The sequence below is a fragment of the Kogia breviceps genome, chromosome 3 (genome assembly GCF_026419965.1).
Source record: "Kogia breviceps isolate mKogBre1 chromosome 3, mKogBre1 haplotype 1, whole genome shotgun sequence".
Lineage (NCBI taxonomy): Eukaryota > Metazoa > Chordata > Mammalia > Artiodactyla > Physeteridae > Kogia > Kogia breviceps.
Window position 1 is genome coordinate 92,293,564 of NC_081312.1, and position 13,890 is coordinate 92,307,453.

The 13,890-nt window shown below is 39.5% G+C and overlaps 1 protein-coding gene across 4 annotated transcripts in view; it reads right to left on the reverse strand.

Annotated features, from left to right (window-relative positions):
• SHC4 (SHC adaptor protein 4) overlaps window positions 1-13,890 on the reverse strand; it is a 130,529-nt gene that overhangs the window by 56,872 nt on the left and 59,767 nt on the right. For all 4 annotated transcript variants that reach the window (XM_059058592.2, XM_059058591.2, XM_067029216.1 and 1 more), the window contains 2 exons: window positions 6,444-6,507; window positions 3,646-3,765 (listed from right to left, as the gene is read on the reverse strand). In XM_059058592.2, coding sequence (XP_058914575.1) covers window positions 3,646-3,765; window positions 6,444-6,507 — 184 coding nt within the window. The remainder of the gene's footprint in view (window positions 1-3,645; window positions 3,766-6,443; window positions 6,508-13,890) is intronic.

The following is a 13,890-nucleotide window of genomic DNA, read 5'->3' on the forward strand; positions in this document are numbered from 1 at the left end:
TTTTTCCCCAGAAGTGGAAGACCTGACAACCCTTGACCTATAGTCTCATCAGACGCATCTGATTGGCCTTCACACAGGGAAAGTATTCTGTTTGCAGGGTTCCCCAGTGTTGTCTCCCCAACATGGAGACCAAGTAGCACTCATCATTTATCACTGTGCTCGCACCATTGTGTGTTCATGAACCTGGACAGTTTGCATTACCTGCCTGGCCTCTGTAGGTGTTTGAATTGCCTCTCCTCTTGGAGACTAAAGGATGTCTCCATTTTCTGCCCGTTTTACCTTACCTCTTTATTACCCTTCTCAATTTCAGTAGCTGTTAGAGTCGATGATAGGAGTGTAGAAACGAGTAGAGAAATAGTGGGAGTAGGAGCTACTCAGACTGACACTTTTGCTTAACGCCTTATTAAAGTATGTCAAGGAAGTCTGTTGCTTGAATTTTTAAAACAAGGACTATATAAAAACCCCTATAACTTGCTTTTGCAAAATATATTTTCCCATCCCCCAATATGGTAAGTTTTAAAAATTGCAGGCATTGCATGTTTGCGTGTTTAATATCTTATTTTCTGCTTCTGAGGTTCTGTGAGACATTTTCTGGGAGTGAATGGTTACATTCTTGATGTTCTCAGTGACTGAAGATAAATGTGAACCATCTGACCCATAAATGCTGTGTCATCTATGAATATATCTATAAACTTGAAGCTGTTTATGTTTTCAGTCCAAAGTATATCTTTGAAGTTAAGGGTGGCGGGGAGGATATTTGTATTTATCTTAGAACTTCAGAGGCTAGTTTTCTTTAAGGAAAATTTAATTGATAAATCATTTTCTCATGCTACATCCACACGGTCACTTCTCTGCTGCCTTTATCCCTTGGACATTTTAGCTGTCCTTTTGAAGGAATGCATAAAGCTTCTTGAGTTTAAGCATCCAGAGTGGCACATCTTTTTTACACCCCAAACCCCATCCCCCGTGGCCATTCTCCCCAGGTCTGCAGAATAGTTCAAAGTTATTTTAAAAAATCAGCCCCTGGGTCTAATATCAATGAGATCCTAACTTTGGTCCCCACTCCAGCGGTGGGCTGAACACAGCCCATTCCATGCCACCAGTGCAGAAAAGATATGAGCCACTCCCCAAAGCAGCTCTTTACTGGTTGTGGAAGCCACCCATGCCCACTGTCCCTCCTTTTATTCGCCTGAAAGACTATGGACGTATGGCGATACCAGCTCTTATTGCAGTGGCCTGGAAAAGGGTAGCGGAGGGGAAAGAGATTTTGAGAATAACTTATGCCCTCCACCATACACACCACGACCCTCTTCTTCCTAAATTCCCCATTCACTTCAGTCACCCATGGAAAGAGCCATTTTTTAAAATGCTCATTTGATTCTGCACAGCTGTCATCGTGATGGCTCTCACTTTGCCTGCTCTTCCTCCCCTACAAAATCCAGATAATTCAAGGGTTCCTATACTCAATTAAATCCTATAACTAAAATAATTGAGCATCCCTGGTACCATCCACATGGGTGAAAACTAAAAATAAATTTTACATCCACAAATGTCTCGAGGGCAAAGCATCCGAAGGACGATTAATGTTTCACCTTCCACCCAGATAGGCTGCATCTTCCAAGTACATCCCCATATGTTCTGCTGTCAGATATCAATGGTATCACCTCTCTTGGATAACCAATCTTGATTCAACCAGACAGGAATCTATTTAAAATTGTTTCATATTAAACATTTTCCTCTATGGTGTTTTATACTACTGTGTAAGCAATGTATTTTATTCTGCTTTTGAATTTAGAAAATAAAGCAAACCTCAAAACTACAAGTGAAACAGCATCACAGATGTAGAAAACAAACATGGTTACCAGGGGTAGGGGGAAGCGGGGTGGGAGAGGGATAAATTGGGAGATTGGGATTGACATATACACACTACTATGTATAAAATAGATAACTAATAAGGACCTACTCTATAGAACAGGGGGGCTTCCCTGGTGGCACAGTGGTTAAGAATCCACCTGCCAATGCAGGGGACACGGGTTCGAGCCCTAGTCAGGGAAGATCCCACATGCCGTGGAGCAACTAAGCCCGTGAGCCACAACTATGAGCCCGCGTTGCTAGAGCCCGAGCTCCGCAACAAGAGAAGCCACCACAATGAGAAGCCCACACACCGCAAGGAAGAGTAGCCCCCGCTCGCTGCAACTAGAGAAAGCCAGTGCGAAACAACGAAGACCCAACGCAGCCAAAAATAAATAAATGAATGAATAAATAAATAAATTATATAGCACTCTTCTCAATACTCTGTATATGACCTATATGGGAATAGAATCTTTAAAAGAGTGGCTGTATGTATATGCATAACTGATTCACTTTGCTATACAGCAGAAACTAGCACAACGTCGTAAATCAACTCTACTCCAAGAAAAATTTTTAAAAAAAAACTGCAAGTGAATTTTTTAGCAAAAAATGGAAATCAAAATGTTTATAACTGTACTTATGTTACTGACAATTTTATAATTTCACATATTACAATATGCTTTCCTTGCTATGTACTGAGTATATGTAAAGGCCTCAAGGAAAAATGCACCATGCAACGGGCACTGTGCTGAGTGATTTATATCCAGTGATTTACATGATCTTACTTAATCCTCTAAATAACCCTATAAGACACATACTGTTGCTAAGTCCATCTTCTCAGAAACTCTATGTTTAAGACTATAATCCTCATTTCACTGATGATGAAAATTGAGTGGTAGGGTAACTTGCTTGTTAGTGGCAAAGCCAGGCTTTCAACCTACATGTGACCTCAAAGCCTCTTAGTGTTTTATCACTGACAAGTACACGTTAAACCGTGTGTGAGTCCCTGATCAATAGCACTCCACACAGTAAAAACTTAAATACTAAGAACCTCAAATCATTACATATTAGACAAAGAAAAATTAGACTCTAACATACATAAATAACCTGATATAAGGAATTTAGTTTAAAAAATAAAAAGTAAGTCAAAAAACAGTGTCCTAGTTTAAAGTACATATTTAGCCCAATGCCTGTATATCTTTTATATTTGCTTCAGCAATGCTGTTCTTTGAGAAATAATGTTTACAGTGAGAACTCAGGCACACCATAGCATCATAAATCACCAAAGATGAAAAAGTTGTTTACACAATAACATTTGAGAAGGCTTTTCAATCTTAAGGGTTGGAAGAAAATGTTTTCTGCTTAAATTTTGGTTAGTTAGAACACTGACCCTGACATCACCCTTCCCCTCTGTCCTTCATTTGCATCCCCAGTCCAACACACAGTCTGTTAGTTCTGATGATGGAATTGTTTTCCCTTTGGAGAGGGGTAGTGGAGAGTAATAAATGACTGACTCAAGTATATTCCAAATGGTACTTAATATGTTCTTTGCACCTTAGTTCTTATTATAAAACCGATAGGTAGGGGCAAGTATATAGGCAGTTAAATGCCCCAGTGATGGGTTAGTAATACTGTTGTCCTAATTATTGCTACACCTAAATCCTTGGCAGATTTTTTTCCCTCATGTCTTATAAAGTTTTAGGCACACTGTCTGAAACTTTATTCTCATTATGCCCAGACTTTTCTAGAAAAATAGATGATATGTTAAACTATAAATGACATTCATGATCTTACCTGTTGGTTGTCAAGATTCATCAATGTGAGGCTGCATGTTGAGATGGTCAGTTTTATATTCATTCCCGAAAACTGAAGATTACTTTTGCCAAGAACTGTGGATAGGAACTTAGCTGGAGGCTTTAAAAATAACATAACAACACTCTGTAAGTTACGGATTTTGTTACAGACTGAATATTTATGTTTTTTTTAATGTTAAAAGTGAAACCAAAAGTTGGTTCTTCAAAAAGATCAACAAAATTGACAAACCTTTAGCTAGATAAACTAAGAAAAAAAGAGAGAAGACTCAAATAAGTAAGATGAGAAATGAGAGTGGGGTCATTACTACCAATTCAACAAAAGTAAAAGGATTATGAGAATACTATGAACAATTGTATGTCAACACACTGGATTATCTAGATGAAATGGACAAATTCCTAGAAACATAAAAGCTACCAAGACTAAATCATGAAGAAATAGAAAATCTGTGTAGACCTATAACTAGTCAGAAGGAAGGAAGGAAGGAAGGAAGGGAAAATAACAAGTGTTAGCAAGGATGTGGAGAAACTGAAACCCTTGTACACTATTTGTAGGAATGTACAATGGTACAACAGCTATGGAAAACAGTATAGCAGCTCCTCAAAAAATTAAAAATAGAATCACCATATGATCCAGCAATTTCTACTTTTTGTTATGTACCCAAAGAACTGAAAGCAAGGACTTGAAGAGATATTTGTACATCTGTGTTCATAGCAGCATTATTTACAATAGTTAAAACATGGAAGTAACCCAAGTGTCCATCAACAGATAAATGGAAAGCAAAATGTGATGTATACATACAATGAAATATTTATTCAATCTTAGTAAGGAAGGAAATTTTGACATGTGCTACAGCATGGATGAACCTTGAGGACATTATGTGAAGTAATGTGAAATAAGCCAGTTACAATAAGACAAATACTGTGTGATTCTACTTATATGAGATACTTAGAGTAGTCAAAATCATAGAGACAGAAAGTAGAATGGTGGTTGCCAGGGGCTGGAGAGGGGAGTGAATAGGAAGTTGTTTTTTAATGAGTATAAACTTTCTGTCTTACAAGATAAAAAAAGAGTTATGGGACTATTCCTAATAAATTGTTTAACTAGATTGTGTAAAATAACTTCATTGCTTAATATGAAATTTCAAAGTTAAGGCTTGGGGGAAATGGGCTTTATAGAAGCAAACAATTCTAAGTATATTCTGTTCTTCAAATAAATGACTTTATTTCTTAAAAAAAAAAAAGAGTTATGGGGATAGATAGGGGTGATGATTGAACAACATATGAATGTACTTAATATCCCTGAACTATACCCTTAGAAATGGTTCCAATGGTAGATTTTATGTTATGTGTATTTTACCACAATTTTTCAAATTGGGAGGAAAAAGAATAGAAAAAATATAAAGTGCGTGGAAGAGTCCCTGGCATGTATTAAGTACTCAATAAAAATGCTAGCTATCAAAGGAAATTAGCTCAAAAATTTCTTTTTTTTTTTTTTTTTTACTTCTTTACATGTGTACTCTCTGGCAAGATGATAGCCTGGTTTGCTTTTGTTTTATTTTGTTTTGGAGTGTGGACTCTCACTCCTCCTGAAATGAGAAAGTCTTAAGTGAATAAGCCTGTTTGTTGGCATCTTTCAGTCGGAATCTCCTATTCACAGAGGTTATGAGAGGCGGGAGGAGGCTAGAGGCTACAGACAGACCATCAGTTCTGTCAGAGAAACTGGTAATATGGGAGTTCTAGTAGAATTCAAGAGCCATTCATCAGAGTTTCCCAGATCATGTGGCTCATCTGAGTCACTCTGGGTGACAGTAGGTTCAGCCCTATGCAAAATATTGAGTAATGATTTAAAAATTAGGCAGGGTGGTATGGAAATAGAGCAGTAAGCCAGGACTCTGAAGACCTGGCTTCTACAGCTGGCGCTGACCTTGATCTTCCTAGTGACTCAAGGCAAGTCTCTTCTCTGAGCCACAGTTTAGCAGCTGGCAAAGTGAGAGGGTTCAACTGGGAGATGTCTAAAAATTCCTCCCCTCTTAAACAGTCTATAGTTCTTTAATTTATATAGTTATCTTAAGAGCCATTGCACCTCCCCTTTGGACTTTTCAAAGCAACTAAGTATTCTAGGGATAATACTAACTACCATTAGCGTTGAAAGCCTAATGTAAGCAAGACACTTACACATCACTTCATTTAATTCTTAAATAATTCTATAAACTAAGGGCTATTTTCTCCTACTTTACAAATGAGGAAACCAAGGATTCGAAAGGTGAAATGACTTGATCAAGATCACATAGTTAGTAGGTGGCAGAGACAGGATTTAAATCCAAGTCTAACATCAAATCTCATGATTTCTTTCAACATGAAAAGCTCCTTCTACCCATTTATTACCCTTACCTCTACCAGCACTCTTGTTTCCATCTGAAAATAGGCCATGGCATCCTAAAAGTCTAAAATGTTAAAATGCAGAATACATACATTATAAAATATTGAAATTGGAAGGTACCAAAATTGGTCATCTGGTTCAACAGCTTAACTTTACAGGAACAAGAATGGAGTTTTGGAGAGATGAGATACCATGCTCAAAGGTAAGTAAATACCTAGCTCTTCAACCAGATTTTCTGACTTGAAAAGACCCAGGTGCTTTCTCCACTCTGACTCTCAGGCATCATCATTTCAGACAGTGTCTGGCAAGTCATGTGGTGGAATGAACTAACAATTATTTTGATACTATCTTTCCCATAGTTAGGGAAACTAAAACAAAAAACCCACACCAATATTTACCTTTCGCTTTTTAATGGCTCCATTTGCCCCAGGGACAGCTTCACACAGGCGACTTATTGCTTCCCTACAGAACAGAAACCATATAAAGATTCAGCATACTATCAAGCACACAGTAAATGTTCAATAAACATTAGCAAGTATTATGACCAAAATGTACACTCACATAATGGTGAGTCTGACATAAATGACCTTCCCCACTCCCACTGGAGAGAACACTGGGCTTAGTCTCTCTGCAGCTCAAACCCAAGAAAATCCAGCAACACCCTAATATTGAAAAATTGCTTTACAGTAAGGAGTCCTACTATTCACCTTCTTCGTCTTTTTCCTTGGCTTTTAAGGATTGGTTTTCAGAGCTATTGATTTCTAACCAAAAAGGACTGATGGAACTTTACTGTCTGCAAATACTTCACAGTTTTACCTTTAGCAAAATCCTCTGTGGTGTGATGAATAAAAAAGCTTCATAGTATCTCAGCACCAAAGATAATTACATACAAAAGAGTCCAACACTAGAGGAAGTTTAAAAGGATTGAGACAGAATTGAACTTCAAGGTGGTCCCAAATGGAGGCTTATTGACTAAGTTACTCCTCCAAGCCATTGAGCTTTCATGTAATTTCACAGAAGAAAAGAAAATCAATAACAAATTTCCTCCTTTGCTTATTTTTCTGCCCTTACTATATATTGCACTTCCTGAGAGAAAAGCACCGCTAAAAGAAGTAGTTGTTCCTTAATGGAAGTGGTGAATGAACTGGCGCCCTCCTCTCCAGAAATGCAGTTATAACTAAGAGCTTTTGTCTCTGGGACTCAGCATTCAGAACCACCCAAGCTTTCACGTGGCGTAATCTGAAGCTTCGCTTCATGCCTTTCAACACACATAGCAAACTTTTCACAAAGCAAATGGAAATCTCTAAACTCCTTCCTGGATCCACTGGACATCATCATTTAAAATAGTACACTGGGGCTTCCCTGGTGGCGCAGTGGTTGAGAATCCGCCTGCCGATGCAGGAGACACGGGTTCGTGCCCTGGTCCGGGAAGATCCCACGTGCCGCGGAGCGACTGAGCCCGTGAGCCATGGCCGCTGAGCCTGCGCGTCCGGAGCCTGTGCTCCGCAACGGGAGAGGCCACAACAGTGAGAGGCCCGCATACCGCAAAAAAAAAAAAAAAATAGTACACTGTATTCACACACACACACACACACACAAACACACACACACACACAATATACAGTTTTTATATATATTAGATTTCATGAAAATATTTTCTATGAGATGTTTTTGATTCCCAAAGGAAGGGAGATGCAGAGAGAGGAATGCAGACCCATTAAAAAAATATATATGTTATAGATAGATAGATATAAAGATATATAAATAAATACAGATAGGTAGATCTATATACATAGTAGTACAGAGCTATGTTCTCAACATAATTACCCGCAACCAATGGATAGAAAGGCTTTTTGCCTTAGCATATCTTCTCAGAATTTTATGTTTATTGCTTCTCTAGGATTCCAAACTTGTTCTGTGGAGTCAAACAGGACAACTCAGAGAGTTGGTCTTTTTGGTTTGGTTGGTTGATTGATATTTTGAGTCATCTTGATGATTAGTCAATAATTGATGACATATCTAATTGATCCGAATTGGCCTCTGGTGTTGCCAAAATAACTAGTCCAGGCACCCAAATACGTTGTTGGTATTTAACAAAGAGAGATTATGGGAAAGGTGTTCTTAGATCCTTTACTTCATGAGAGCCAACAGGGGTGCTTTGGTCTAAAAAGCTCCCTGTAAATGGTTTGAAATAAAAGTAGAAACAAAGGCAGGCACTGATGCTGCCAAGTATAATAATAGTTATTATTAAAAGTTGTTACTTTTATATAGCACCTATAGTTTTAGAAACTGCTTTTCCAGGCATTGTCTTCTTGATTCTCATTCCAACTGTCAATATCTTCTAACAAAAATTAAAGTTATGAATTTGAATTAAAGGGAATGCTTTATAGGATGAGCACCCCTCAAGGAGGGTTTGGAAGGCTGAACCTTCCTGGCAGAGTGGAGTTGGAAAATTCCAGACAGAGGGAAGAGCATGTATAAAGACACTAAAACATAAATTATCACAACATGTGGGGAACTACAGTACTTTGACATTGATATTGCAGAAGCACAAAGTGTGGTAGAACAAGAGTGAGTAAGAGCTAAGAGATGGCATTGGAGTCTGAAAACTTTTTCTATAAAGAGCCAGATAGTAAATATTTTAGACTTTGCTCTGTTGCAACTACTGAACTCTGACACTGTAGCTCAACAGCAGCAGTAGACAACATGTAAACAGATGAGCACAGCTGTGTTCCAGTAACTTTATTTCTAAAAGCAGGCAACTGGCCATATTTAGCCCAAGGGCTGTCGTTTGCCAATTCCTGGATTAGGTAATTCATACAAACGGAGTTAGAAATAGTTCAGTTTTAAGAAACAAGAAAATGTTGACATTCATTATACTTTTAGAATTAAAAATTAAAGCAACTATAAGATACTTGCTCCACTCTTATTACATTCACAAAAAAGAAAATTACAAAGCCAGTATTGGGAGAAATGGGAATAATTCCACTTCGGGTATATTTATCCATTGCTGGTGGCCTTGATTAGTATTAATACAATCTTTCTAGAGATAAAGTTCATAAAAGATGACAAATGTCATAATATTTAGCACAGCTTTTGACAAGGGAGGAGGAATTTGTATTGAAATAGCATTGAGTAGTTATGTAAAAGAAACATTTATTTTAGAGTAAAAAACCAACCCCAATGCTTGTGATATAGATATAAAACAAATCAATATAAATATTGCCACTTGAAATGCTAAGTATGAGAACTATAGAAATATGGGGGGATTCTATACAAATTAGTGGGGAAAAGTAGAACTTGGAATGGCATATACACAATGGTAGCAGCTATATAAAATTAATTCTGAATAAATAGTGACAAAGAAAGAGCATATAAACAGTGACTTGGTTTAGGTGTCTTCTGTGTGTGATTTGCTGTTTCCTGTTTTTGATGTTTAGATGCAAACAGTGTTATGTTTTCCTTCATTGTGCAGTTGATTGCATAAAAAATCTTTTAAAATATTCAAAAGAATGCAAAGTTAGTTCCTCAGCAGGAGTTTTGCTCATGTACTGTGGAGATGTGAGGGCACGTCAAAGATGTCCCGATGGAGTGACACAGCCTGACCCGCTTTTGCCAACAATTGCAGAGATGGGACAATGCTCACGTTATAGATAATAACAGATCTTTATTTCTCTCTCTGCTCCCATCCCAGCTTAGCCTTTAACGCCTCCATCTTTATAGCCACTAAGTCCAGATTTATCTTTTCAGTTTATTTGGTAGACTTGCCGGTTTCCACTCCACAAAGTTTCACAAACAAAAAAACCCTTGACCAGGTTTAGCAATGCTTTCACATTAGAAATCCCTACCTTTAGATTTGTAACAGAGAGCCTGGGTTTTAATGAAGAAGCTGCTCCTATTTATATGGTCAGGCTCAGCACTGATCACCTTATGTACGTCTTCTCATTTATTCTTAATAATGTCATTTCAAGGTAGGTATTTTATCCCCATTTTACAAATGAAGAAACTAAAGTTCAAAGAATTTTAATAACTGCCTCCAAATAATGCAGTGGATAGTGGGAGAGACAGAATGCAAATCCAAGTCTGACTTCAAAATCCACACTCATCCAGGGAGGGACCACATTGCCAAGTGCATGAAAAGGAGGCGGTCCCAGACTTTGGGGACTATAGGAGGAGAAACATATTGGTCCTTCCCTGCTCACTCCCCAACACAGAAAGGGGCTCCTTTTTGGCCAATCCTTCTGCATTGTGGTTGGAGTAATCTGCCAAGGGAATAAGGCAAAGTGGTAGGGGTCAGCTCTGGAGAAGGCCCATGAGGATGCCCCAGCCCTTTGCTTTCTACACATCGGCTGTTATCTCCTTAGGGATGAGAAGAGCTTCCAGAGCCCAGCCACGTGCCCTCAGGGGAAGAACACACATGTGTGCAAGGCACACTCACTCAGAACTTTAAAGTAAGTTGAGGCACCAGAAGCTTCACAGATTCTGAAAGTCTCTTAATATACAACTCAAAAGAAAAAAAAGGGGAAACTTGTGCTTATGAACTTGCTTTTAAAAAGTAGTTATACTGTACACCCACATTCACAGCAGCATTATTCACAATAGCTAGGGACTTCCCTGGTGGTCCAGTGGTAAAGAATCTGCCTTCCAATGCAGGAGACACAGGTTCGATCCCTGGTCAAGATCCCCCATGCCGTGGGGCAGCTAAGCCCGAGCACTGCAACTATTGAGCTCACATGCCTCAGTGAGAGAGCCCATGTGCAGCAAACTACAGAGCCCACGCGCTCTGGACCCCACACGCCACAACTACTGAGCTCATGCACCCTGGAGCCCGCACACCACAGCTACGGAGAGAAAACCCGCACACCACAGCTACGGTGAGAAAACCCACACACCACAACTAGAGAGAAGCCCAAGCACCACAACTAGAGAGAAACCCGAGCGCCACAACAAAGAGATCACGTGCCATGTGAAAAGGTCCTGCATGCCTCAACCAAAGTTCCTGTGTGCTGCAACTAAGATCCAACAGAGCCAAAAAAAAAGATAAATAAATAAATACATAAATAAACAAATAAATAAAATATTTACAATAGCCAAAGCATGGAAGGAACCCAAGTGTCCTCAGTGGGTGAATGGATAAGCAAAATGTGGTATATACATACAATGGAATATTATTCAGCCTTAAAAAGGAAGGAAATTCTGCAATGTGCTACAACATAATGAATCTTGAGGACATTATGCAAAGTGAAATAAACCAGTCACAAAAAGACAGATACTGCAGGATTCCACTTACATAAGGTACTTAGAGTAGGTCAAAGATGATAGAAAGTAGAATGATGGTTGCCAGGTTCTGGGGGAGAATGGGGAGTTACTGTTTAATAGGTGCAGAGTTTCAGTTTCACAAGATGAAAAGAATTATAGGGATGGACAGTGGTGATGGCTGCACAGCAATGGGAATGTATTTAATGCCCCTGAACTATATAGTGGGCTGACCAAAAAGTTCGTTCAGGTTTTTGTAAGATGTTACAGAAAAACCCAAACGAACTTTTTGGCCAACCCAATACGTTAAAGTGGGAATTCAGATGGTAAATTTTATTTTATGTGTCTTTTACCATAATAGAGAAAAAGAGCTACCAAAAATAAAGTAGTTATTACTCTTTTTTTTACTTGAGACTCTAAGGAGAATCATAAGTCTCTCTCCAATAAGAGGCCTATTTGTATAAATGTTTCTATTCAATGTTAGAGGGCCCATCCCACCCCTACCCCCCGGCCCCTCAGCACCATCCCTGGAAAACCATCTGTGGGCCTCTTGGGAATCCACACATCCCAGGTTAAGAACCACTGCTTTAAAATAACCTCTCAAAACTCTCCTTTCTTTGCTGTTATCAGTGTTAGCAAATCTGAAACCCTAGTCAGGGGAGACACATACGCACTTGCGTTTTGTTGCCTTTCTTCACAAAGATCTTTTCTTCCCCTCAGACTCCGACCAAGAGATTAACTGTAACATTTTCAAGAACAAATAGTACTTTCAATGCTTTCCTGGAGTTCCAGACACACCCTCCGACCTAATGCACTGACTTTACAAATACTGAGAAAAAAGAAAACAGAGATCCTGAAGCAGGGATTCCTCACAGGATGGGGGTGCCCCCACCATCCCAGCTGCCCAAGCAGCCTGCATTTCTTCAGAGCGTCTTGGAAGCTGACGACCATGGGACATTCTCCAGCGAGCAAACATTCAGCAATCGTCCTCTCTTAGAGGAGCAAGACTTCTCAGAGTTTAAACGGCTAAAGATTTCCACCCTGGGAGCCTGTACCAGAGAGAGAGAGAGAGAGAGAGAGAGAGAGAGAGAGAGAGAGAGAGAGAGAGAGAGAGAGAGAGAGAGAGAGAGAGAGACCCACGGCACCAACAGTGGTCACTTTGTTTATTGTTTTGCCACATGAGAGGGAAGGGGAGAAGCGGGCTGATGTAAGAGAATGAGAATGCAGTTGAAGATTTGCTTTTAAGCATATAAAACCCTGCCTACGTCATAAGACCAAAAAAAGATATTTTTGTCTGTTTTAACAGAGTCCAAACTAATCCCCCAGACAAAGGCACCTTTCTTCATCAACCCCTGGCCACTACAGTACTTAAGAAGTTATAATTTTTCTGTGTCTTTAACTCTTAAACAGTTAAGCTCCTCTGGAAGCAATGTTGCCCAATCTTTGTTTTTTAAAATTTTGGAAGGCAATATCCTAATCCAAGACAAAGGGGAGCATTTAAGGGAGGATGGGGGCCTGTGGGACAGAATGTTTCCAGTGAATGTCAAAGTACAGTTCTTCAGTAAATAGGAAAGCCAGAAACTGTGTCACATGACACCAGGCAAATGGCCCAGCAGAGCAGTTAAAAGCAACTATCCCCATCTCCCAACACACACACACACACACACACACACACACACACACACACACACACACACAAGGAGTGGTTCTGTTTTGTCCAAGCAAACAGAAATGAGAATACATTTTAATCCCTGCAAGAGCCTTTCCAAAATAAAACTCAAAAAATATGTAGGCAGAACAAAGGCACAGGGATTTTCCCTTACTTTTTGTCTCCAACATGAACCCTTAAAGAAATCAGTTAACAATGTCGCAGGGACAAGTTGTCACCTGAATGTCTCAAACTGCTTTCCTATTGATGAATGAGAGGACTCATAAGTAATTCAGACTCCACATCAGTGTGGTATTATGGTGTTCCAATTGTTCTAGGGAAACTAGTACCTGCTTTTTTGAAATCTTTGCCTTCAGAACATCAAGCCTCGGTGATCTATGTGTTCAATTTTGTTCAGCTTGGTGAAATTAAAGACATCCAAGAATATGTGCAAGCCCCAGACAGGACACTTTAGAACATAAGCCTGCCTCCATGGCGATAAGCACACAATGAGTGCAGTCAATGCCCCTAGACCAGCGGAAAATGGAAAACTTCAAACTCCCTTTGTGCTATTATCAAGGGGCATCGCCCATGCACTCTGGGAGGGTCGACACAGCCCGTAAAATATATCCTTTCATTTTAGAAATAGGCACTTCAGGTCCCAGATAGTCAAATCAAACCTTTCAGGACTGCCCACAGCATTTACTCTCACATGGACTTATCTCACCACTCTGTTCAACCTGGATTCTATTTAAAATCTGATTATAAAGTACATTTGCAATTCTACCCAACACAAGCCACCACAGAACACAGGTTGTTCTGTCTACTCTGCGATTCTGCCCTTTGGCTCTGATGCAAAGGTTGACCCATCAACTGCACTTTAATGAAGTGAAAGACCATCCCATCCCCAGGATGGCACCTCCCCTGCAAGTATCTCCCCA